Source organism: Mus musculus, chromosome 18 (genome assembly GCF_000001635.26).
Source record: "Mus musculus strain C57BL/6J chromosome 18, GRCm38.p6 C57BL/6J".
In the NCBI taxonomy this organism is placed as follows: domain Eukaryota; kingdom Metazoa; phylum Chordata; class Mammalia; order Rodentia; family Muridae; genus Mus; species Mus musculus.
Genome location: NC_000084.6, coordinates 6,004,067 through 6,028,461, shown reverse-complemented (window position 1 = coordinate 6,028,461; position 24,395 = coordinate 6,004,067). Strand labels below are relative to the sequence as shown.

The window sequence follows — 24,395 nt, the reverse complement described above, 5'->3', positions numbered from 1 at the left end:
TGAATTCTGAAGCTGGGTGCAATGTGTCTGTAGGTCCAGCTGCTTGGACAGCTAAAGCAAAGGATCTCTTGAGCCCAAGACTTCAAGGCCAGCCTGGGCAATATGGTGAAATCCCCAAATGGAGACATTTATGCATCTTTAGATGCCGCAAATGAGTTTCTTTCAAACATGAAGTATTGTTTTCTCTTAGGTTTAGATGTTGATGGTATTTACAGAGTGAGTGGCAACCTTGCCGTGATCCAGAAGCTGAGGTTCGCAGTCAATCATGGTAAGAGCACACTCCCTGCCTTTACCCCCAGCACTGTCCGTGACTGTGAGAACTGATTCAAATCAATTTTCACACTATCTTGTTCTTGCTGTTTTTCAGATGAGAAGTTGGACTTGAATGACAGTAAATGGGAAGACATTCATGTCATCACGGGAGCACTCAAAATGTTTTTTCGAGAACTACCAGAACCTCTTTTTACGTTTAATCATTTCAATGATTTTGTTAATGCAATTAGTAAGTCTGCTGCTCTGCTCAGTTTTTTCTACATATTGAAAAGCATTTTACAGATTAACTATTGCATTATTCAGTCTTATTTTATTTTATTTATTTTTTTGAGACAGGGTTTCCAGTCTTATTTTTAAACAATTTTTTTTCATTAGATTGTGTAACTCTAGAGATTTTAAATGCAACCACCAGATGTCACTGCGCATTACCAGACACCAGCTTCCAAACTATGCCATTGCCTTTTATTCTGTAAGAATTTGTTGCAAACTATCTGCTTATTACTTTTTTTAGAACAAGAACCGAGACAGCGTGTCACTGCAGTTAAGGACCTAATCAGACAGTTGCCAAAGCCAAATCAAGATACAATGCAGATTCTGTTTAGACATCTCAAAAGGTAAGAACTTGCAAGGTGGGGATTGCCCCTTGCTGTCTTTGTAAATTGAAAAGAAACTTGACTGATAGTGTCTATTTCTTCTAATAAAATGCTTTGGTCTGAAGACTTTGTTAAAGTATATATTTTCTGTAAAGTGTTTGTGTAATGCTCATCACACAGAAGGTGTTCTGCTAAGACTGAAGTTAACAGAAGTTGAAATAGCTTAAGTGAGGCATGTGACATTATTTTAAAAAAACCTTCATGGCTCAAGATTACTACTGCACACTACTGCTACTTTAATAAATAATTTTGTTCATACTATGAAGAGAACATTGAAATAGTAAAGTAGGGATGGCAAGATGGCTCAGCAAGTAAAGGCGTGTGCTGGTGAGTGTATGGTCCTGTGTTCACTCCCCAGGACCCACATGATGGAAAGAGAAGAGTTGTCCTTTAACTTCCTCATGTACTTTGTGGCATGTGCGCGTGCGTGCGCACACACACACACACGCACACACACAATTAATCAAATGTAAAAGTAAATAGTCAAGTACCAGTTAGAGAAAATTTTTTAATAATATTAAATTGAAAGTTTTAATTTCTAGTTCCTGATGAAATACTCTCCCCATATAAAGGATAGGTTATTGTTACTTAAATTATAACAATTCTGAAAACGAAGTTAAAATATCACACATTTATAGTTTGCCAAAACAAGCTTCATGTAGCAGCCAGACAGAAGTCTACATGGCTAAACGAGGTGTGTGTCATCTAGCATGTTGAGCACTCTCTTTCTAAATGCAGACTGTTAGCTTTGTAATACAATTCAAAGTTTTATTGTTTTTTAAATAAGTTTGTTTTTTCCCCCTAGGGTTATAGAAAATGGAGAAAAAAACCGAATGACCTATCAGAGCATAGCGATTGTTTTTGGCCCCACCCTTCTAAAGCCAGAAAGAGAGACTGGTAATATAGCAGTTCATACTGTGTACCAGAACCAGATTGTAGAGCTGATTCTCCTGGAATTAAGCACTGTCTTTGGACGTTGACTCTCACAAAAGACAGCCTGTGGAATAGATGCTGGATTCCAAGATTTCAAATCTTATACGTGGTGTGTTTCATTTTGGACCAAGCAGTGACTCTGATTTTGCACTTTTTTGAGAGTGAAGGCGACAGCTGGGCCCTCATTTGCTGCTTGTTGTGAGCAAACAGCAAGTTATGACTGTGTAAATTTGGATTCATTTTATCCTGGATGCTTGCATTTCATCCTCTGACTATCAGTAAACATCAAAACTCAGAATTCTAACCAGTCATATACACTGGATAATTTGGTAAGGACAACTCTGTGAGTCCCCTGTGGTATTGTCCTTGCTGACTGCAAACTGGATAATGTAGATTCCTTCTCATGGTCCGTAAGCTCTTTACTTGGTACAATGATACTCACTGTCAGTTATTTTTAAAATGCTCTTGGGCATTTAAGACAAATGAAGTTGATCATTTGAAACCTGTGTACTGCATATTTCAGGGTGTTTGCATGAGTGGCAGTCTTAAGTGCCGAAGCTCATAACCCAGATAGAATCCCTTGGGTGAAGGCTTGCTGTCTGATTTTACTGTCTCATGGCATTCTTGCTAGATACCTTAGTTGTCTGTTGGAGCAGCACACTGACAGGACTTAAAACACTGTGATATACTGGAGTTCTGGTTAGTATAAGTCAAATCAGGGTATTTGGTACCTGTCTTGCTGTACTGAATTATAGCTAATAATCCTTATTATATTTAGTGCCATATTGAGTTTTTGGTATGACACTGTGGAGACAGACATTGTTTGATGTAAGTATGGGCTAAGGACCTAATATAATTTACCTTATGTATATAACCGTGTTGTATAGGCTCAGAGTACATCTAACCCAATGTTTCTAATCATGACATTGGTAACTGTTTCCATGACTATTAGGCTTCCTGCAGATAGAGGCCATGATTTGGGAAAGTTAAGCTGTGCACTTTTAGGTTTCAATTACACTTAGAAGCAGACCACTGCAATGAGAATGGTACTGGGAAATACTGAGTAGACCTACTAAATAGTGAACACACTACAGGAGCAGCTCCTTAGGTTATTTAATGTGTACAGCAGACATTAGAATCATCATTACAGAATCCTAACCCAGCTCAAATAGTGGAAACATGTAAATTGGATGTTGGATAGAAAATGACACTGCGAAATTTGAGTATTTCCTTTTTACATTACTACTGTAGATTGATTTGTACAATAAGACAGGGTTTGGAAGGTTTTGTTACAGGGAGGCATGGTCTGTTGAAGATTTTTAAATGTATTTTTCTAGATTAACTGCTGTATATGAAATGTCTAATCTAATAAAGGAAACTACAATATGCTTAGAGTTTTTTTCCATTGGAAATGTGCGTTTTAGTTCTTAATTGTGTTGTTGTTTTGTTTTTATTTACTGGCATACTTTTATACCTCATTTTAGAAAAGTCAACCAAATCCATATTTCCTGTGGCAGATTGACTTTTCTCACTTCGTATGTTTTCTGTTCTTCCTATACCAACATTTCCCTAGCACCACACACTTCCTTATCATCAGTGTTTGAAAGGAAATGATTTCTGACCATGATTCTTTTTCCTAGGATTGCATTTATAGTTTCCAGATTGCCTTCCTGGGGAACAATTTGTGTGTGTGTGTGTATGATCTGTCCAAAACCTTTCTCCTAAGTCCTGTGGCTAATATCTTGTGTGTGTCGTTGTAATCTTCTTAAATAGGTAACAAACTAAGCTGTTTGACAGCTCACGCAGATTGCTTTGGGTGGGGAAAAATTCTAAACCAGAATGTGTAACCTGAAGATGCCATTAATAACGCAGTGTGCTTTAGGGCTCTTGTGTCTTGACTGTGTACCAGGAAATCAATTAGACTCAAATCTGTGATATGTGCTGTTCTTTCTCTTGGTGATCATAAACATGTCAAAGGTTTAAAATTGTCCTGTGTTTCTTGTTTCAAAGTACATGTGTGTATGCAAAGTCTTTAATGTTGTATTGGTCTACCACTAATAATTGTATTGTAATAGTGTATGTACAATGAGATAAGTGTCTTGTGTTTTCATCCTTTGTGAATTAAAAATTATTGATTGTTTTTATAATAACAAAACCAGTAATATTTTCCTTCCTTTCTTTTTTTTTTTTTTTTGTTTGCTTGTTTGTTTATTTGTTTGAGACAGGGTTTCTCTGTGTAGCCTAGCTGTCCTGGAACTCACTCTGTAGACCACCGCTGGCCTCTAACTAGAATTTTAACAGTGATTTGAATATACTTTTCAATTGTCTCTTTTATGATATTTTGAAGAAAAGTCTATTAGTAAATGAAATTCCACTAATAATATTTATTTTTAGCTTTTAACATATTTTCTGCTAAAAAAAAAAATCAAATTGTCAAAAAAGGAAAATAGTGCCAGGCAATGGTGGCACATGCCTTTAATCCCAGCACTTGGGAGGCAGAGGCAGGCGAATTTCTGAGTTGAAGGCCAGCCTGGTCTACAAAGTGAGTTCCAGGACAGCCAGGGCTATACAGAGAAACCCTGGCTCAAAAAACCAAAAACCAAACCAAAACAAAATTCTAGTTAGAAAAATATTTCCTTAAGTTTTGTTTCACTGAGGTATTTTATCTTTTACTTTGAAGACTATGAAATAGCTCAAATTGAGGCAAATCTAATTTTTTTCTTTTGTAAAGATTAAAAATAAAGTCATAAATTCAGCCAAACTTCAAACTTAGTGGCAAATAGGATATCATCATTTGAATACAGCCACACATAAGTGTATATATAGCTACTGCCCAGAGAAGTGAAAAATCACCAAAACCAGTAGTGGCCAATGCCTGAGACCTATGACTATTTTAATGTCAGCACTTGCATCTTTGAAAGCTACACTATTGGATAGTTAGTCTGCAGGAGCAAAAAAGTTAGCTCCATTCTTGTACCAAGAGTGTTTTTTCAGCTTGTGAGAGACGCTTCTAATTTAAGTAAACATGGAGAGTTTCCTACTAATACTCATCCTGTAGGCATCTGTGTAAGAATATGCAGAAGTTTGCAGAATACATGGACGACAGCCTGTTCTCGCTGCTCTGGTAAGATCCATGTTCCAAAGCCCCACTTGGACAAAAGACTGGAAGTGCTTAGGAAATAGAATTTTGTGTAGTTTACCTTGTGTCTAAAGTCCAACCCTCAGCTCTGATTTGAAATGCATTCAGAAAATGCATCTCCAGTTTATGACTAGAAAAGGTATTTAATATGCCTGCTGTTTGGTTTGTGTCAAAACAGCGTTGGAAATGGGACACAGTTTTGTTTTGTTTTTTTAAACATTTTCTAGTGTAATATAGTTCTTAAATGTGACTTTTAGTGGGAAATAAAAGAAAGAGTAAGCAAATGGGTATAGAAAACCAGCAGACTCCTGACAATAGTGTTTTGAAGTCTCTAGGAAATTTGTGAGCTATAAAGTCATGCTGATATAACCAAACCGAACATTGGAGATCGGGGAGGTTTAGGATGCCTGGCGCAACGGTCTGTGTTGCCAGGGCAAGGTAGTTGCCTCCATACACTTGTATAGGCCAATACCTCCAGCTTGATTGTGCTTTCACACATCTCCTTATGTGCTCTGGCACTTGAATGATCCCTTTGATTTCCTTTTTGCTGCCCTGCTCCCGCGGGACCATGCTCACACACAACGCTTGCAGAACAAGGTAATGATTTGACACACCAATATGCACTTAGAGTCTGGTTTCTTTTTTCCCCAATACTCCTCCCACATTTTTCTTATCATTCTGTTTAGGTAAGAGTGCTTTTAGTAAAGATGTATAATTACTGATGTTGGTAGACAGCTCTTTCAAGTAGTTCTGATACTTGTGGTTCAAGGCCAGTGGCATTGAGACTTGTCCTGAACTATTGGTGATCCATAGATACTTCAGCATGACACAGGATCCTGAGGTTGAGCAACAGGGTTCTCTAGGTTCAGTGTCCTGCCTAACATCTAAGGCCTCTTATCTCTTTGGGGCATTTTGAACGTTCACATTTAGGCAAGAGTATTGAGAAACTCAGTCTCTAACTGATAGATTGAAGGGTAGTAGGAGCCTTCATATTCACAGGGATTTTGTCTGCTTACTTTAACAGATCCTGAGCCCTGGAGGGTTTTGATGAAAATATCCCATTGGAGTGCTCCAGGGCCTCTGACTTTATATTGTCCAGTTGTGGGCTCTGTTGATTTCCTTCTGCTCTAAGAAGCTTCTCTTATGAGGGTTGAACAATGCCTGAACTATGGGACTTAGCAGCGTGTCATGAGGAGTCATTGCTATGAGGAAATAGTTTTCATTGTTACCATGATCAATTTGAGTTATTTTGTGCTATATTCATAAGTGATCTCTACCTTGGCGGATGCCTGAAGTCTTGGATGATATCAGACTCTATCCCTATCCCCACATTCACATACATTTGTTTCTCTTTATCTGTAGGCTTTCTATTTGTGGATATAGTCCATTGGTCAAAAAATTCAGATAGCAAATATGTGTGTTTTGTAAGTATCAAGATGACTTAAGTTATGTGGGAACATGAATAGGCTCAATACTGCACTAGTGTAAATGCTGCAGCATTGAGGGACTCGTGCTTCTGTGGATTTTAGTATCTGCTAGGGAACAGTCTTAGACCTGATCCCGTAGGTACTAAAGGATGGAAGCACTGTGCCCTGCAACACTGCCACATACAACCTGCACTGATCCTTTGATGTTTTGTCCTTATGATGGGCATTTCCTGTGCATTCCTGCACTTATACTCTGGGGCCATCATTAAGTAAAACAAAGTTAACTTGAAAACAAACACTGGTGCACGGCAGTTCATCTAATAGCCCAGATAATCACCAGGTGATGCAAGTAAAGGATGGCTTGTCTATCAGGTCGGTTGGAGATTTCATCTTCCTGCTCAGAACAGTGAATAATATTTTGGAACTACCACTGCACAGTTTGCCACTGGCAGCAATGGTCATGGGAAGAGACAGCAGGAGAGAGGGAGGATCGCTGTAAAGCACATTTTAGTAGGACCAGCACTGTGTGTGTGTGTGTAGGTCTTATTATCGGGCGAAGATCATTTCATGTGACGTTGAAGTTCCATTCTTTTACACATTGATTTCATTATTGTTATGTAGATGGTAAGGTAGGGCCTGGCTTCTATTTTCTCTTCATTCTGGGAGCATAGAAACCAACCACTCCCTCTCCCCACATCTCCCCCTCCCCTTTGACCAGCCTCTCCTCCTTCCCCCTCTCCTTCCCTCTTTTCCTCTCCTCCTTCCCCCTTTCTCCCTCCTTCTCCCCCCTCCTCATTCCCCCTTCCCCCACACTTCTTCCCCTATAAACAGAACTTGAGGGCTCTGTTTATATTCATTGATGTTCCTGGACAAACCAATGTGTGCATTCAGCTCCTTAGTGTGTGGTGGACTTTTACTTAGTTCTGTATAACAGAGTTGCCCAGATACTGTAGGTGCTAACCACATAAGAAAGTTTTTTGTGCAAAACAAAACAAAACACCAAAACAAGACAAAATAAAAACCAGTTTGCTAGTTTAAGCGTGTCAGTCAGGATGGCAGAACAGTCATGGTGTGCAGCCACTGCTGCTTCATGTCCACAACATCACCTTACAGAAACTTTTGCCTATTGAACAGTAAGTAACCCCACATGCCACTTTGAGCCCTTGGCCCTTACATTTCTGTTTTCTGCCTCTGTAGTTGTAACTATGCCATCTGAATGCAATCATACAGTATTTGCTTTTTTATGACTGGCTTCTTCATGACTTTCCTCATGCCTTTATACTTTATTATTTATATACTTTTAATAGTATATTGATGGGTTCCTATCCACTGATAGGCTGAATAACATTTTGTTATCCATTGTCTCTCTGTAGGCAAAGTGGTTTATCTTGGTCACTGTGGATAATGCAGAAGACAGTATAGATAATTGTCTATTTAAGACATAGTCTGGGGGCTGGAGAGATGGCACATTGGTTAAGAACACTGACTGCTCTTCTGAAGGTCCTGAGTTCAAATCCCAGCAACCACATGGTGACTCACAGACATCTGTAATGAGATCTGATGCCCTCTTCTGGGGTGTCTGAAGACAGCTACAGTGTACTTATGTATAATAAATAAATCTCTTAAAAAAAAAAAAAAAGACATATCCTAGCAGTTGGTGGGAGGCAGAAGCAGGAGGATCTCTGTAAGTCAACAGCCAAGCCTGTCCTAGAGAGTCAGAAACAGCTCTGTGAGGCCCTCACTAACAACAGCAACAGAAAAGGCTTGTAGCAGTGGTATTGAATCTGACACCAGAGACAGCAGATAAGACAAATTGAGCTTCATGACATTTTGTGTGTATTAAAAAATAAACAAAAAAGGGGCAAAAAGAGGGGTAGAGTATTTACAATCATACCTGGTAAAGAACTGATACATAAAACGAAAACAACAAAAACCCAGTTTAAAACAAGCAAAGGACTTGAATATGGAAATACATGATAGTCAACCCAATGAAAAGAAGCCCAGCATCTGGTCAAAAAGTCAGTTTGAAAAGAGATACAGCTTCACACTGCTGCTCAAAAAAGTCTCTGTGTGTGTCTACTATATATGCACACACATACATACATACATATGGAAAAACTGGACCAACTGGACCAACTAATCCCCTGTTGAGGATGTAAAACAGCTGGCACTTCGAAGGGCTATACTCTCAACAACTCTGCAGCCACAGTAACCACATTTCAGATGCCTGGTAGTTACACCTGGTAGCCAGCATTATTTCATCCTCAGAGAACATTCCAGAAGATTGGTAGTGAAGAATAAATAATTACTTTTTTGGCCAAATTCTTAGATTAAAAAAAAAGCTAAGGATAGAATATTTGATCCTTGTCTGATACACTAGAGTTTAACCTTAGGGAGGGAAAGCAGTTTAAGTAGAGAGTTTCTGAGCCTAAGGACCTGTCATAGCATGAGCCTGTATATTGGGGCTATCATATACAGAATGTGGGCAGAATGTGGTGTGACTTCCAGCTACAGCTTTAGATTTAAAAGACATTGAAATTGTCTTGAAAGAAACCTCGTTCTTTTCATGGAAGATGGGCTGTACTGTGAGAACTGTGTTATTAAAGCTGTGATACAAGATTATTTAATCTTTGGTGTGAAAGATCCTCTGAAATCCTAATTAAGAAAGTCTGCAGACCTAGTGAGAGCCTTGGGCTCCACACTGCTTTACTGAACCCTCTGCAGACTGCAGTGATATATTGGAGATGTTAGGAAGGTCTCCTGATGCCTGACTTACAGACATGAATAATAGAACATTGCTGATATTCTCTAAACAAGTCACTGGGTCTGCACATGACTGCACCAGCTGTCATATTCTTGCCAAAGTGTGGATTAACAGCTTCAGGAGGAGTCCTCAGAACAGGTGGGCAATTCATATTTTTGTTTTTCATCAAATTACTATTTGGTTTATTTTAAGAGTGCAGGCCATGTGTTTTATAGTGGTAACACTCATGCATACTTAACATAGAGTGTTCCAGAGAAGAAGTTGCTGTGAACATATTGAATAAGGTTTTTGGGTTTTGTTTTTGTTTTTAAAGATTTATTTATTTCATGTATGTGGGTACATTGTTGCTGTCTTCAGATACACCAGAAGAAGGCATCAGATGCCCATTATAGATGGTTGTAAGCCATCATGTGGTTGGTGAGAATTGAACTCAGGACCTCTGGAAGTGCTCTTAACCACTGAGCCATTTCTCCAGCCTATGGATAAGGTTTTTTAAGTTCTAAGAAGGGAGCATAGGTCCCTTCAGTCTAGCTTACTGTGCTTCAGTTCAGACAGATCTTGGGGATGCAGCTTTGCCCTCTCACGAGGTAGGCTCAGCCTTGATTCTCAGTAAGTGTGCAGGGACACCAAGCTCCTTTTCACCTCCCTTCCTACTCTGGTTCTCATTAGTGCTTGCTTTTTCACAGTCAGTTGAGTCACTCCCCTGGAGGCTGTTTGGGACTGCCAGATGACTGTTCAAAATGTCATTTTTTTCCTGGACAAGATGGACTCAAGTGACAGAGGCATGGGGTGTGAGAGTGTCAAAAAAGCCAACACCACCATGTTAACAAACTAGATTATTTCTGTCAAGAATCGCAGTATCCTTGCCTAACAGTTGTGTGTATTCTCTGAATCCAGACTCTGGTTAAAGAACCCAATCTGAAGGAACATCCTGATACATAGCCATATGCTGTTACTGACCTATGGTTACACCCTGTTTCATGACCTGCTGTTAGTCTGACCCCCTGAGCTTGGCCAGTGGCACCAACTGGACATCTTTAGACATCAGACTGTTTTTGTCTATGCTGCCAGCAGGCTCAGCCACCATGAAGTTCCAGAAAGCAAAGATCACACAATAAGAGGTGACTATTTTAAACCACATGTCCAGAAACACCCATGTAAAAAAGTCAGAGGACTAAACAATCTACTTGGAAGCCTCCTTACTGAACAAATTCTGTGCATTTGTTTTGATATTTAAGTATGAAGCCTTGTGCTGTCCTCTGGGGCAACAGAAGCAACCAGAACAAACCAGTGCTCACATATTTTTGTTAAGACTGGGGATAGCTGCTGCATCTCCAACAGGCTCATGACAACCAGTCTTCAGTAGCTTTTTAAAAATTTCCCTAGAGCCAAGCATGATGGTCAACAGCTTAACAGAGCTCCAGGATGAAGCATCGCACTGGGAAAACATTCTGAGGTAAGAGAACACAAGAGCCATGAGAACAGCTGCTGTGGGTCACAGTGGGAAGGCCAAGTAGGAACCAAGAACAACACCAAAAGCAAGCCTCGGGGTATTCTCACAGTGCACAAACAGCACCAGAATACACCCTGAAGCTGACAGGAACCTGAGTCTTGTCTCATCTCAATACTTTGGGATAACTAATTTTGCATAAAAATAAACAAAAATAGTGGCAAGGTCACATCCAGAAGTAGATCAAGGAGCAGGATAGCACATCAGTGGAAAGAACCCAGGAAACTGCAGGTCACGATTGTAAACAGCACAAGTATCTAAGATTAGAAATGGGTTGTTACGAAGGCACAGCAGGTAAAACCGAGTGGCCTGTGGTGGTTCCATGTGTGCTACGTCTACAACAGAATCAAGAGCGATTCTATTTTGAGGAACAGAAAACATCTCCAAAGCATTGAAGGCACAAGCATAGTATCTGAAAGTAAAAAAGAAGATTTGAAAGTAAAATAGAAAACCTGAGTCTTCTTTTAAAGATTAAAAGATGCATTGAAATGTGCACTTTGGTCTTTATGTGGGTCCTGAACAACAGGACTGAGGCTCTCCCAAAAGCTGTTGCCTGTACGTGGGATATGTTCTACTAGCAGGGCTGCCTTGTCCGGCCTCAATGAGAGAGGAAGCACCTTGCCTCAGAGACTTTAAGTGTGGGGGAGGGGGGAGGCTACTCAGGGGGGACCCCACCTGCTCAGATGAGAAAGGGAAGAGGGGCAAGGATTGTGGGAGGGGTTGACCAGGAGGGGGGCAGTAAGCAGCAGGATGTAAAGTGAATAAATAAAATTTTTTTAAAAAGATAACATTGAAGAAAGGTAAAAGACAGGAATATGTAAAACCAAGGCAAGCAAAAGAAATGTTAAACATTTCTCAAATACATTTTACTGAAATTGTAAGAGAAATATTTTAAACGAATACTACTAACCTTACCCTCCAAGGTCTAGTCTAGTAAAATCACTGAAGAAATAGAAGCAAAACTTGTGGCCATTTACTTGAAAGAAACACTTGATAGCCAGGGAGGTATAAGAGCATATGATTTTTAAACGATGCTTTCTACCACATGAAACACAGTGGTATAGTTACGATTTCCAAAGAAAGTCAGACAAGGATTTTCTACCTAGAAAAATTCAGTTTCAAGAGCATAAAGTTGCTACTGATTAAAAGGATGCTCTTCCAATGAGCCCCACTTTAAGGATAAAGTACAGAACACACATACTAAATACCATAACAACACCTACATAAGAAATGATTGAACCAGGCCTGGCAGAGCATATCTGTAAGGAGGCTGAGAGGAGGGGGGTCACAAGTTTGAAAGCCAGCCACAGCTCGCTCTCTCTCTCTCTCTCTCTCTCTCTCTCTCTCTCTCTCTCTCTCTCACACACACACACACACACACACACACCCCTGATGGTTAATGTATAAACTTCCCACCACTACAAGGAAATAACCAAGGCACTAAGCTTATGAAAGGTTTATTTTGGCTCAGGGTTCCGGAAGTTCTACTCCACCATTTGGAAATCTCATTAGGATTCTGACAGGGGCTATACATCTTCTTAAAAGTATGTAAGAGAGCAAGCAAACTTCACCCCAAAGCCAAGCAGAGACATAGGACTCCATAGTTCCCGTCAGGGCACACCTCCACTAGGTTCTACCCTTACCCCAAAGCATCATCCTGAGTACCAGTGTCTGGGGAGGATACTCATATAAATCATAGACCTTGAAAATGAAATATTTAATTAGTTATATAAGTCAGAACTTGATGAAGGAGAAACTGTGCTATATGCCCTCACAAAAATGAAAATGCTGTACTGATTTTACAATGGATATACAAATTTTTAATGTTTTCAGCATCATATTGGTGTTTTCTATCTGGTATATAATACATGCAATTGAGCAAGTGTGTTCATGTGGGATATTTGGGCTTTGTCCATATTTATTATCTCTATCTACCAAAGACACTTACAGAAATGATCAGCTAAGGGGGAGTCCCTAGCACCCACACTTTGAAGTCCTCATTAAATGGCAGCACAGCTTATGGCCATAATGCTGACTCGAGGTGTGGAACAAGAAGTGACAGATAGATAGATGATCCTTCAAGGTCTGGTTTCAGAAAGAAGCTACTGTATGTGACGAGGCTTTGTCAAGGGTGCCAAGACACCAAACAGAAGTGGGACAGTTTGAGCTCCTCCACAATAACTACAATGAATTAAAACTTGCTCTTGAGCTTCAACCCAGGATTTCAACATGAGATTTAAGCCTAGATTGGTCACCTTGTCATACCGAGAGAGAATCTTGTCATTTGGTAAGGAAAGGGAAAAAATTCAGTTCATCCTACCCTTGTGTGTACTAGAGACCAATGGCTGATGAAGGAGAGCAACTACTGATGGACAAGGGAGTGAGAGTCTTAGCAAGACTCCACATGAATCTGTAACAGCTGACATCACTCTGCCAATCCGCCCGAGTCCGTGGGATTGTCGAGAGGCCGCCAGAGCAGCACCAGAGGGTTTTGGGTGTATTTTTTTCTATGAAGTCACAACAAGTGGAGCTCAGCAATTCTGTAAAGCAAACCAATACATGTGTGTTGTTAGCAAAGAATCCACCATGAGACCTTTCACGTGTTTCCTTTAGCAAAACATCCTTTCACCTGTGTCTACTCCAGAAAAACACTTTTGATATGACTTTCCAAAAAAACCCAGAAGTTTCCACTTCAGTATCTTTTTTTCTAAGTTTAGATTTTAAAAACAATGACAAAGGCCAAAATTTAGTTATTTGGCATTTTGCTATATTTCCCTATTATCTGCACTCTCTTGTTGTTTTTTGTTTTTGTTTGTTTGTTTGCTTGCTTTGGAGATGTCTCACTAAGTAGCTTTGTCTGATCTGGAACATTCTGTGTAGACCAGGCTGGCCTCAAACTCACAGAGATCCATTTGCATTTTCCTCTCCAGTGCTGGGATCAAAGGCATTTGACACCTTACTCAGACCACACAACATCTATAATTCAAGGGCATATTGTATGTGGTGGAATCCCTCAGCATTGTGTGTGCCCCACATGGTTCTCCTAATCTGTGTGCTGTGAGAGACATCCCAGTAGTTTGACACTGACTGTGATGGTATTTAGACTAACCTGTATTAATCATGGAGTGTTTGGTTGATTTGTCAAAACAGTCACTGGAAAAAGTCTTGAGACTGATGAGAGCTGAAACTGTACCTGTCTGGATCCCACTGTAAGCAGCACAAAACTGACAAAATATCCTCCCAGTACTCAGACAGCGATGCTCATTCAGCAGAGGAAGACAGATCACCCTAGAGTGAGCAGCTGACACATGCCTTAACTGTCCTCCTTTGTTTTCTTGTTGATGCAAATGTAGTAACTGCCGGCTTGCTTGCCAGATTATACTCATTAATCAGTTGTAAATGTGGGATGGCTGCAGGTACAAGAACTTTTGGGAAAATTCAACAAAAACCCTGAGAAATTATGTGAAATTTGCCATAAAGTGTTATAAATAAAATGTATCACTAAATTAATTTCAGCGTATGTATGTGTGTTTTGTGCTAGTTATTAAAAAGCACATTCCAGAAAGGTAAGGGTAATAAATGTTAGTTGCTTTTGCTATTAGCATGGTAATAATAGCATTATCACAGTCACAGAGTCTCAAGCTAGTGCAGGAACATGGAAGGATGCTAAAATGAAGCATGATAGGTGCACAGTGCCGCCCTAGAGGGAGGTCGGGGCTGTGTGCTTAGCATGGATCACACAGCATGCTCAGATGTTCATAGAGTCAAGGACATTCATTCATTCATTCCGATGGAAAATAGAGGCCCAGAGTCAAGTTCTACCTTGCCGATACCTTCAGAAGGGATCAGCTGTGGGGCTACTTTTAATAATGTTAGTGTAGGTATGGAGATGAGAGGACACTTGGGAGGCCAGAACTCCTTTATTCTGAAGTTCACAGGGAATGGAATACAATGTTGGACTTAGCTAGCAATGCAGAGTCTGGTTTTAGCACATATAGACCTCTGAGTGTCAAAGCAAATCATCCCATGGGAATGTGTTTAGGAGGTGAGATTACAAATACACTTTAATGAGAGCAGAGGTGGGAGAACGACTAAGCTGTCTGGGAAGCTTTGACAAATGCCTGTGCCAAACAGGAAGCCGAGCTGTCTACGTGGTCCACATCACCAAAATGTCCATGCAGTAGCATGGCTTTGTGAGGATATTAGAAAAAAATCATGAAGGTTAAGAAAGAGCTGGTCAGCAAAAGGCAGTTCTAAACCATATCCAGGATCCAGGTAAGCGGTGCTGAAGACAAGGTAGAGATGAATCCCAGAGGCTGGGAAAGCCATGGGAAAGTGCCAACACCTCAGATGGGCTCATCTCCAGAACCAGACTGGCTCCAGTGCACTCTGCCTCTTAAAGATGCTGCTGACAGAGAGCAAAACATGTCCATGATGCTGGGGTAGGAGCAGAAAGAACATTCACAAGTATCAGTTTAGGAAGAAAAACTCTGACTATGGTGTTGTGCCCATGTAATCCCAGAGCTAGAGAGACTGAGGCAGGATGACTTATGAATGTGAGGCAAGCCTATGCTGCATTGTGAAGCCCTGGAAAAAATATTTGAAAAATATTGGAATCAACAAAACCTTTATATGAAATTACACCCGACATCTCAGATAATACTTAACCTGTGGTACTTCTCAGTGTAACAACTGTGACAGATAGGAATAACTGGCATTGTGGGAGCTGTACTGGTTTGCTCTATGGTACACTGGGTATGTCAACACTGAAAAGATGAACACTTGGTGAGCCAGCGCCATCCGGTGGGGACCAGTGTGTGATAGCCTAGGAACAAAGGTAGAAGACCTGCTCAAGATACATGGTGGATTTTAATTTGCAAGTAGAATATGGAAACCACACCTTCTACATAGGCCATGTTCTAGTATTTTGAAAGACACACTGCCTATGATTATTAGAAAAAGTGATTTAAACACTCCTTTCTCTAACTACAGGAAGTTTAACTGCCCCCAATCAGAGCAGCAGACCAGTGCTGAAATGGATACAGCAACACCTTTCTCCTGTTGGGAGTGTTAAAGCATTAAAGAAACTTATGAAATCAAATTTATAAATTTATAAGATAATAACTTTTTTAAAGACATTCTTGTTTTCATAAAACGTGACATGAAATAGATTTAAGTTCTGTGTCTTTGCTTTTAATTCAATGAACACCAATAGATAAAATGCAGAGAAGCAGTTCTCATCTGAGCTGCCCTTGAGTACACAGCACTCCTGGCTCAGCCTCCCAAAACTGGAATCTTAGGGCTAATTTCATGGTGCGAGCAGTAGTCTTCTGGAATTTGTTTGTGTGCTTGGTTTTGTTTGTTTGTTTAAGGCCTGATCATTTATTTGTTACTTTAAAATATTTCTGGTTTCTGACTGGACTCGGACTTAGAGTAGAAGCTCCCAGCGAGAAGAGCCAGCGTCTGTCCCTGCGTTCTCTTTGCCTTCATTCTCTTGGTCAGAAGTTTAGCATATTCTGATGCTTCCTCCTTACTTTTCTTAGTGCATTGTTTCTTCAGAGCAATATGTGGACTTTCCACTCTGGATGAAGAGCAGCAGCAGCTACTTCTGTGGCCATGCACTTCTCATGGAAAGTACAACACTTCCACATCTTCTCTGTGCCAGGGAGTCTCTTTAACAGCCAGTGGAAGAGCCAGTTTCATCTTGGTGAATCCAACTGTCTAGAAGGTGCCACAAAAAAAGAACTAATTTTCTTTGTCAATTGATTTTACTTAGCATTTTCTTTAATCCTATAGATATCTTAATTTTTATATAGTTTATTTTAAAATTACTTTTGTGTGTATGAATGTTTGCCTACATATATGTATTTGCATCAAGTATATGCCTATTGCCTATGAAAGCAAAAAGAGGGCATTGAGTTCTCTGAAACTGGAGTTACAGATCACTGTGAGCTGCCATGTGGATGTTGGGAATCAAACCAGGGTCTTCTGCAAGAGCAGAAAGTGCTCTTAACTGCTGAGCTGTCTATCCAGGTGAAAGAAGCAGTTTTGTGAAGTGACCATGATACCACTGGCTTGAGATGACACCTTTCTCAGACACTGGATTCTGTACATATTTTGCATGTGGACATTTTTTCTATGCCATTGGTCTACCGATGTATGCCTGTTGAAATTCGTAGTGTAGTTTTGCTAACCTGTCTTTGTCTATCTTGTTATCTCTCCTCTCTTGGTTTAGTCACCCATGTGACTTTTGGATGCCATGGGTCAGCTTCCCATGTGTGCTTGCCCTGTGCTGGAGAACATGTGTCTCAACCTGGGCTTTGCTGCCACTCTGTTATCAGCTAAGATGGTTATTATCAGGGTTGCAAGAAGCTGTGGTATGCAGAGGGAAATGTTTTCCCGGCTCGTGCCAATGTGATACAAGATGTGGGAAGCTGAGTAAACTATTTTCAGGGTCATCTGGAATCAATATTGCTTTGTTAATATTATGGCAGCAGAGGATGAAATGAGAAGAATAGAGCATTTTTTATCATCATTATCATAGTCTTCCTCCTCCTCCTCCTCCTCCTCCTGCTCCTCCTGCTCCTCCTGCTCCTCCTGCTCCTCCTCCTCCTCCTCCTCCTCCTCCTCCTCCTTCTTCTTCTTCTTCTTCTTCTTCTTCTTCTTCTTCCTCTTCATCCTTGAGTTCAATGTAATTCATTGGAGAAGTTCTGCCTATCTAAATTTGTAGGGTCCTGCTTCTTGAAATGGTTCCATGTTTTCTTACTTATCCTGGCCACCAAGTAGTCACTGTCTAGACTGAGAGATGACTTTGGTACAATAGTCTCTGTGAGTGAGCACCAGGACAGAGGAGGTGTGGGGGACACAGAGACAGAGAGACAGATAGAAAGAGATTCTCACTTGTGTTATGTGCCAATAAACACATTGTAGGATGACACCACCAGTTTGTTTAGCATCATTCTGCTGCCTTGTCCACCACCATAAGAGTGTGGGGGATGTTTACAGAGCCTACAGCAAAGCAGCAGAGCACTGGATGCAGGATGTCTGCTGGACCACAGGGTGCTGAATACCTCATGTAGCTGTCCAAAACCATACAGAGAGGGAAGAGCAGGATGGTTATCCAAGAAACTTCTGATTCCTCACGAAGCGTTGGCTGGCAGCTTTGTAAGTCGAGGACCACCAGTAAGGGCATATGTACAGTATTATTTCATGGTTTGAAGGTATAATTTCACCTAAACTGTTCTGTTTCTGGGTGAGCTGTGACTTTAGGTGTTGCTCAAGTGCCTAGGAGCTGCTCTTTTGAGCTCTGACTATGGAGGGAATCTTCAGTTCAGTCCACTGTACCAGCATCCTCACTTCTGTCAGCTTGACTATTAGTACTATCGTTCTCATTGTTTTAAACATGTGTGTGTGTGTGTGCATGTTGTATGCATGTGCACGTGCATCCTTGCCACAGTGTGCATATAGTGAATAAATAATGAATAAAGTGCATAAAGTCATTTCTCTCCTTCTACCACTTGAGTTCCAGGCCTTTACCTGAGCCATCACACCAGCTGTTTGCATTATTGTTATATCGTCTCTCATAGGTTCTTCTCTGAGGTAGCATGAGCCAGGACTACCCTTCTTAAGCTTCAAGAACGTAAGTGAACTTTGTAGAGAAGGGAAGGAAAGATCCTCCCTCCTAAATCAAACCGTGTAGACCTCCCTACCTTTAATAATAAAAATGTCTGACCAAAAATTTTCCAAAAAGTATAGTTGAAGTTTAATGACCTAGCTCCCACCAGTAACAGCCAGTTTTACTGTTAGTCCTGAGGTGACTTACAAAGAGAAAAGGTGATTTTGAGTCACAATTTTGAAGGTCTCAGTTGGTGGTCAGTTGGCTGAGTATTTTCAGGTGTATGAGGCAGCACACTGACTGGAGCAAAGCAGCTTACCTCATGGCAGCTGGGAAATGAAACAGCCAAAGGAAAAGTCATGGGATTCTAGAATGCTCTGAGAAGATGCCTGAGTGCTTTGACAGATTCCCACTAAGTATTTACAACCTCCCAATGATGCCAAGCTGGGAGCAACCTGTTAATTTGTGGGTGCCTATGGAATAACTATCCAAGAATGATGATTGCCCACCTCCTGGATGGAATTGTATGACTCAGACTGTTGTCTTTTTACTTCTAGAAAACACCATCTTGGCATAAGATGATTTGCTTGGTGGTGGTGTAACTTGTCAAAAAACCCTCACCCACAAAGAGCACAGAGACCACCATCGTTGCAAAACGCATGAGGATTTTACTTATCCAACATGTTGGGGAGCCCCCTCTCAGCACACAGGCTGGAGGAAAGACCCAGAACAAAGAGAGAACACACTTTTTGTACCTTTGTAAGCGCTGCATATAGGTACCAGGATAGTTTGGCTTATTTTAATTGGTGTAGCCAATAATCTTTTTAGACATTGGTTGGTTTGTATAGGGTGACTCTCATTTTGTCTGCCCTTGAGGTTTTAAGTGTGAGGCAGGGCAGGGGAATTGTTAATCTTGTTTTGGAAGCTTAGTAATTTTGACCATTAAAACTATGTTTCTTTAATTGTCAGCCAGGTTTTTTTTTTTTATTTTTTTTAAATCTGGCTCTGTACTTGACCTGCTAGTACAGTTTGGAAAGTCCTTTTGAAGGGGGAAGGTACTGGGTAGTCTTGAATTTATTTTGGATATTACAGTGTTTGATGGAATACAATGATTGCATTGTGTAGGGATTTCAGGATTTCCCCACCTGAAAAGTTGTATTCATTTATTCTTTCAGAATACATATTGGACATAAAAACTTCCCACATGAAAAAAGTCTGGGGGCCAGCAAGATGGCTCAGTTGGTAAAACTCTGGCCACACCAGAAGGAAGACCTGAGTTTGGTTCCCAGCACCCACATTTAAAAGAAAGAACCTGGGTGTGGTGACGTTTATAACCTAAGAGCTGGAGGGCAGGAAGTGGGCAGATCCTAGGCCTAAATAGTGTGGAACTCTCTCTAAACCATGGTGGATGGCTCCCGAGGAACAATGCCTAATGTTTTTTGTCTCTCACATAGGTGTACACAGCTATATGCACACATTTGCCCACTCCAACTCAATTGGTCTCTGTTCACAGCATCGATTTCTGAAGCAAAGGGACATATTAAAACTGTCATCATTGGGTGAAAATATACCGCCGTTTAGAGCATTTGAGGCTTTTCATGATGACGTAGGTTTGGTTTTTTCCTTTTCTTTTTTCAGAGTTATGGTCTCATATGTAGCTCTGGCTGTCCTGGAACTCACTATGTAAACCAGGCTGGCCTCAAACTTACTCAGGAGGCTTGCCTTAGTCTCCTCATGACTTGCTCAGCCTAGTTTCTTATAAACTCCAGGACCACTGGCTCAGGATGGTACCACCCACAATGGGTTTGGTCCCTCCCCCCATATCAACCACTAATTAAGAAAATGTCCCAAAGCTTTCCTACAAGCTAATTTTATGGAGACATTTTATCAATGTGGCTTCCTCTTCCCAGAGAAAACTTGCTTGTGTTTAATTGACAAAATGGCTAACCAGGACATACACTGACTTCTCTAAGATATCAAGCCTGATTAGAACTTTAGTAATACTGTTTTTATTATTGCACTGCTTAAACTTTCTCTCTTAGATAATGGTATATTTTGTTGAGAATAATTGTTTTGTGAGGTAAAGGAAAATAACTATTAAACACTAATGCTGTCTTCTCCTTGACATCTCTAACCTCCCGTGTTCGTAATACACTGTGGTTCGCTTGGTGAATTCAATAAGGAATGGTAAATTACCTGTCAGATTGATTTGTCTGCTCTGCTCATTATCTTTGGTGTCCTGATGGCCATTGAGAGATGTAGTTTCTAGCCGTAGCTTTGCCATGAACTAGTGACAATAGTGATATCTAGAAAGTCAGCCCCCTGCAGCCTCCTGCACAAGCCTGTAAGCATCAGCAATGAAGAGGGTGAGTTAGGAGGAGCCTGCCCATGAGCCACTGTGGGCTACACTTTCAACCTTTCCCTGAAAACAAAACCAAGTAAACAAAGAAAGAGGAGGAAGATGAGAGGAGTAGAGATCCAGAGAGGACAGAGAGGATGAGGGAGGTAGTGGGAGATAGGAGGTGAAGGGAGGGGAGGGGAAGGAAGAGGAGGGGAAGGGAGGGAAAGGGAATAGTATGCAAATAGTATTTAAATAGAAAAGACAAAAAGGCCACCAACAGATTGGGAAAGGATCTTACCTATCCTAAATCAGATAGGGGACTAATATCCAAAATATATAAAGAACTCAAGAAGGTGGACTCCAGAAAATCAAATAACCCCATTAAAAAAATGGTGCTCAGAGCTAAACAAAGAATTCTCACCTGAGGAATACCGAATGGCTGAGAAACACCTGAAAAAATGTTCAGCATCCTTAATCATCAGGGAAATGCAAATCAAAACAACCCTGAGATTCCATCTCACACCAGTCAGAATGGCTAAGATCAAAAATTCAGGTGACAGCAGATGCTGGCAAGGATGTGGAGAAAGAAAAACACTCCTCCACTGTTGGTGGGATTGCAAGCTTGTACAACCACTCTGGAAATCAGTTTGGCAGTTTCTCAGAAAATTGGACATGGTACTACTGGAGGATCCCGCAATACCTCTCCTGGGCATATATCCAGAAGATGTTCCAACTAGTAAGAAAGAAACATGCTCCACTATGTTCATAGCAGCCTTATTTATAATAGCCAGAAGCTGGAAAGAACCCAGATGCCCCTCAACAGAGGAATGGATACAAAAAATGTGGTACATTTACACAATGGAGTACTACTCAGCTATTAAAAACAATGAATTTATGCAATTCCTAGGCAAATGGTTGGACCTGGAGGGCATCATCCTGAGTGAGGTAACCCAATCACAAAAGAACTCAAATGATATGTACTCACTGATAAGTGGATATTAGCCCAGAAACTTAGAATACCCAAGATATAAGTTACAATTTGCAAAACACATGAAACTCAAGAAGTACGAAGACCAAAGTGTGGACACTTTGCGCCTTCTTAGAATTGGGAACAAAACACCTATGGAAGGAGTTACAGAGACAAAATTTGGAGCTGTGTCAAAAGGATGGACCATCTAGAAACTGCCATATCCAGGGATCCATCCCATAATCAGCCTCCAAATGCTGACACCATTGCATACACTAGCAAGATTTTGCTGATAAGACCCTGATATAACTGTCTCTAGTGAGACTATGCCAGGGCCTAGCAAACACATAAGTGGATGCTCACAGTCAGCTATTGGATGGATCACAGGGCCCCCAATGGAGGAGCTAGAGAAAATACCCAAGGAGCTATTAGGATCTGCAACCCTATAGGTGGAACAACATTATGAACTAACCAGTACCCCGGAGCTCTTGACTCTAGCTGCATATGTATCAAAAGATGGCCTAGTCGGCCATCACTGGAAAGAGAGGCCCATTGGACTTGCAAACTTTATATGCCCCAGTACAGGGGAATGCCAGGGCCAAAAGGTGGGAGTGGGTGGGTAGGGGAGTGGGGGTGGGGAGGGTATGGGGAACTTTTGGGATAGCATTGGAAATGTAAATGAGGAAAATACCTAATAAAAAAAATGAATAGTTTTATTCTGCAGAAGTCCAGCATGCTGGGGTATACCATCTACAAAGATGGCGATCCCCAAGTTAGTTGGAAGACCCAATTTAAAGCACATTAGGGGAATTCAGGGGAGGGGTAGGTAACCTTTATCTTAATCTGTTGGATCTATCTCTAGGGATATTCCAGAACCATTGCTAGGGCATGGGGAACTGACGCTGAGGAAGTCTGGAAACTGCTGCTGACCCATTGCCTTAGGCAGCTTCTGAGGCTGGACTTGCCCAATTCTTGGAAAAGATTTAGGTCTAGTCTCCTAAACTGTCAATTTGAAGCCTGTCATGGAGTCAAAGAGAAAGAGAGGAAAGGAGGGGAGGGGAAAGTAAGGGAGGAACAGAAGGAAAGGGAGAAGAGGGGAAGGAAAGGGGGCCAGGTAAGCAAGACTGTCTCAGGAAGTCTCAGTTGTGGGCACAGAGACTTACATAAACTAGAAGGCTGGAAGGAGGCTAACCCTGTGCCCCATTTCATAAAGTAGAAAGATGGAAGGAGGCTAGTCCTGTGTCCATTTTATAGATGAGTCATCTCAGCTCTCAGCCATGTGTGTTGATCCAGAGCTATCTTGCTCTGAGGGAACCATTCCATGTTTCCCTCCCAGCTGCAGGGATAGGGGGACTGATTCTGCAGTGGGGCTGGGGCTCTTCTTCCCTTTTGTGACCCAAGAAAAAGCAGTGGGCCCAAGTATGATATCCCAGGGGCTCTGGAAGGGAAGGGGTCTGATTCCTGGAGGTTCTGCCTCACAGCTAACCCTCACAGACTTGCTGTAGGTTTTGTTCGGCTCTTCCTTTATCCAAGCTTTGGTATGTGGATCCACTGGCTTGCAGGAGCTTCCCTGAAGAGGACCTGCTGTTGATTGCCTGTCTCCTGTGCCTGTAACTTAAAGGGATTTGTCCCCTTCAATGGGCTCCCAACATGGCAGCAGCTGTCTCCCTGGCTTTGTTTGGTCTCAGCTCTCCTTTTGTTCTGCAGCCCTGGGGTCCTACTCTAAGCACCTTGATTAGTGCTGACTGTCTGCTGCCCACCCACTGCTTCGGATGGCCTATGAATATACAGTGTCTTACATACAGTTTAGATTAGCAGTAGTGGGCCAGGGTTGTCCATCAACAGTGCGTTGTGGGTGGCAGCATTAGCTCTTAATAATCATAATCAACTCTCTAGGTGGCTAAGTTTATGTAGGATTTTCCTGCTCATCCATAAAGCAGGCCCCAATGCTGGCCAGAGCACAATACAAATGTTTGGCCTTTAAGGATCCCAAACTAGAGCACAATTCTTCTCAGGTTGGAGGGAATCTGGCTCCACAAACACACATACACATTCAAACGCCTCCCCCTCCCCCTCCCCCTCCCCCTCCCCCTCCCCCTCCCCCTCCCCCCTCCCTTCCCCAGAACATCACCTGTAGCAGTGCCCAGAAGAAGGAGTCTGATCCCTGGGACAGGATTTCCATACATTGACAGGTACATTGCTATGTGGATGCGTGGAACCACACTCGGGTCCTCAGCGAGAGCAGTGACCTTGAGCAACTTCTCTTGTCCCTGAGAATGATTTTCTAACTCCCAAATTCAATTTCTTCGTCTGGAGAAAATGAGATGTGAAAGTGCACCCTTGTGAGGATGTTCATAAAATTGTGGGAAAAAAATGTGGTGGAGATCCCCAAGTCCTCTCTCAGTCTCAGCACCTGAGGCTAACATAAAAAAAATATTATGAATTTATCATGCCTTTGGCTCATCGCTTCAGTTTAGGAAGGAGAGACTCTGAGGTTCACACATGTTGAAAGAACCCAGTGTGGACCTCAGTGCTGGGTCCACAGTTCCTCTGATTTCACTTACAGGTTTTATGGGAAAGTTTTGTGGAGCAAATCCTCTAAGCTAAAACATTCCATCTTGGAGAGAGTTGCCTTAAGACACAAGACGTTCTAAAGGGAGATGGACCACTCCATCCCTCTGGAAAGCTCCTTAAGCTCAGAAAGTAAACCATTCGGAGGCTTCATTCAGGTGTAAGACTCTGGAGAGCCTTAGCTTACCGGGGACTCCCTGAG

General features: G+C 41.5%; 1 protein-coding gene and 2 long non-coding RNA genes across 12 annotated transcripts in view; 2 read left to right on the top strand and 1 right to left on the bottom strand.

The window, feature by feature from the left end:
* The window catches only part of Arhgap12 (Rho GTPase activating protein 12), a 111,651-nt gene extending 107,637 nt beyond the window's left edge, over positions 1–4,014 (top strand). For all 9 annotated transcript variants that reach the window (NM_029277.2, NM_001039692.1, XM_030250623.1 and 6 more), the window contains 4 exons: positions 191–268; positions 368–502; positions 785–887; positions 1,732–4,014. In NM_029277.2, the coding sequence (NP_083553.2) occupies positions 191–268; positions 368–502; positions 785–887; positions 1,732–1,906 (491 nt within the window). In that variant the 3' untranslated portion in view covers positions 1,907–4,014. The remainder of the gene's footprint in view (positions 1–190; positions 269–367; positions 503–784; positions 888–1,731) is intronic.
* A 434-nt stretch (positions 4,015–4,448) lies between these two features.
* Positions 4,449–14,209, top strand: Gm41662. Its single transcript, XR_877168.1, has 2 exons — positions 4,449–4,983; positions 10,576–14,209. It is a non-coding gene; the product is annotated as a predicted gene, 41662 (long non-coding RNA).
* Positions 13,184–23,884, bottom strand: Gm41663. 2 transcript variants are annotated; one of them, XR_877172.2, is made up of 4 exons: positions 23,754–23,884; positions 20,511–20,656; positions 15,368–15,524; positions 13,184–13,239 (listed from the first exon to the last, which is right to left on the bottom strand). It is a non-coding gene; the product is annotated as a predicted gene, 41663 (long non-coding RNA). The 2 variants fall into 2 exon arrangements; XR_877171.2 differs by lacking the exon at positions 23,754–23,884 and having other exon boundaries at positions 20,511–20,751.
* Between the last annotated feature and the right edge of the window lie 511 nt (positions 23,885–24,395).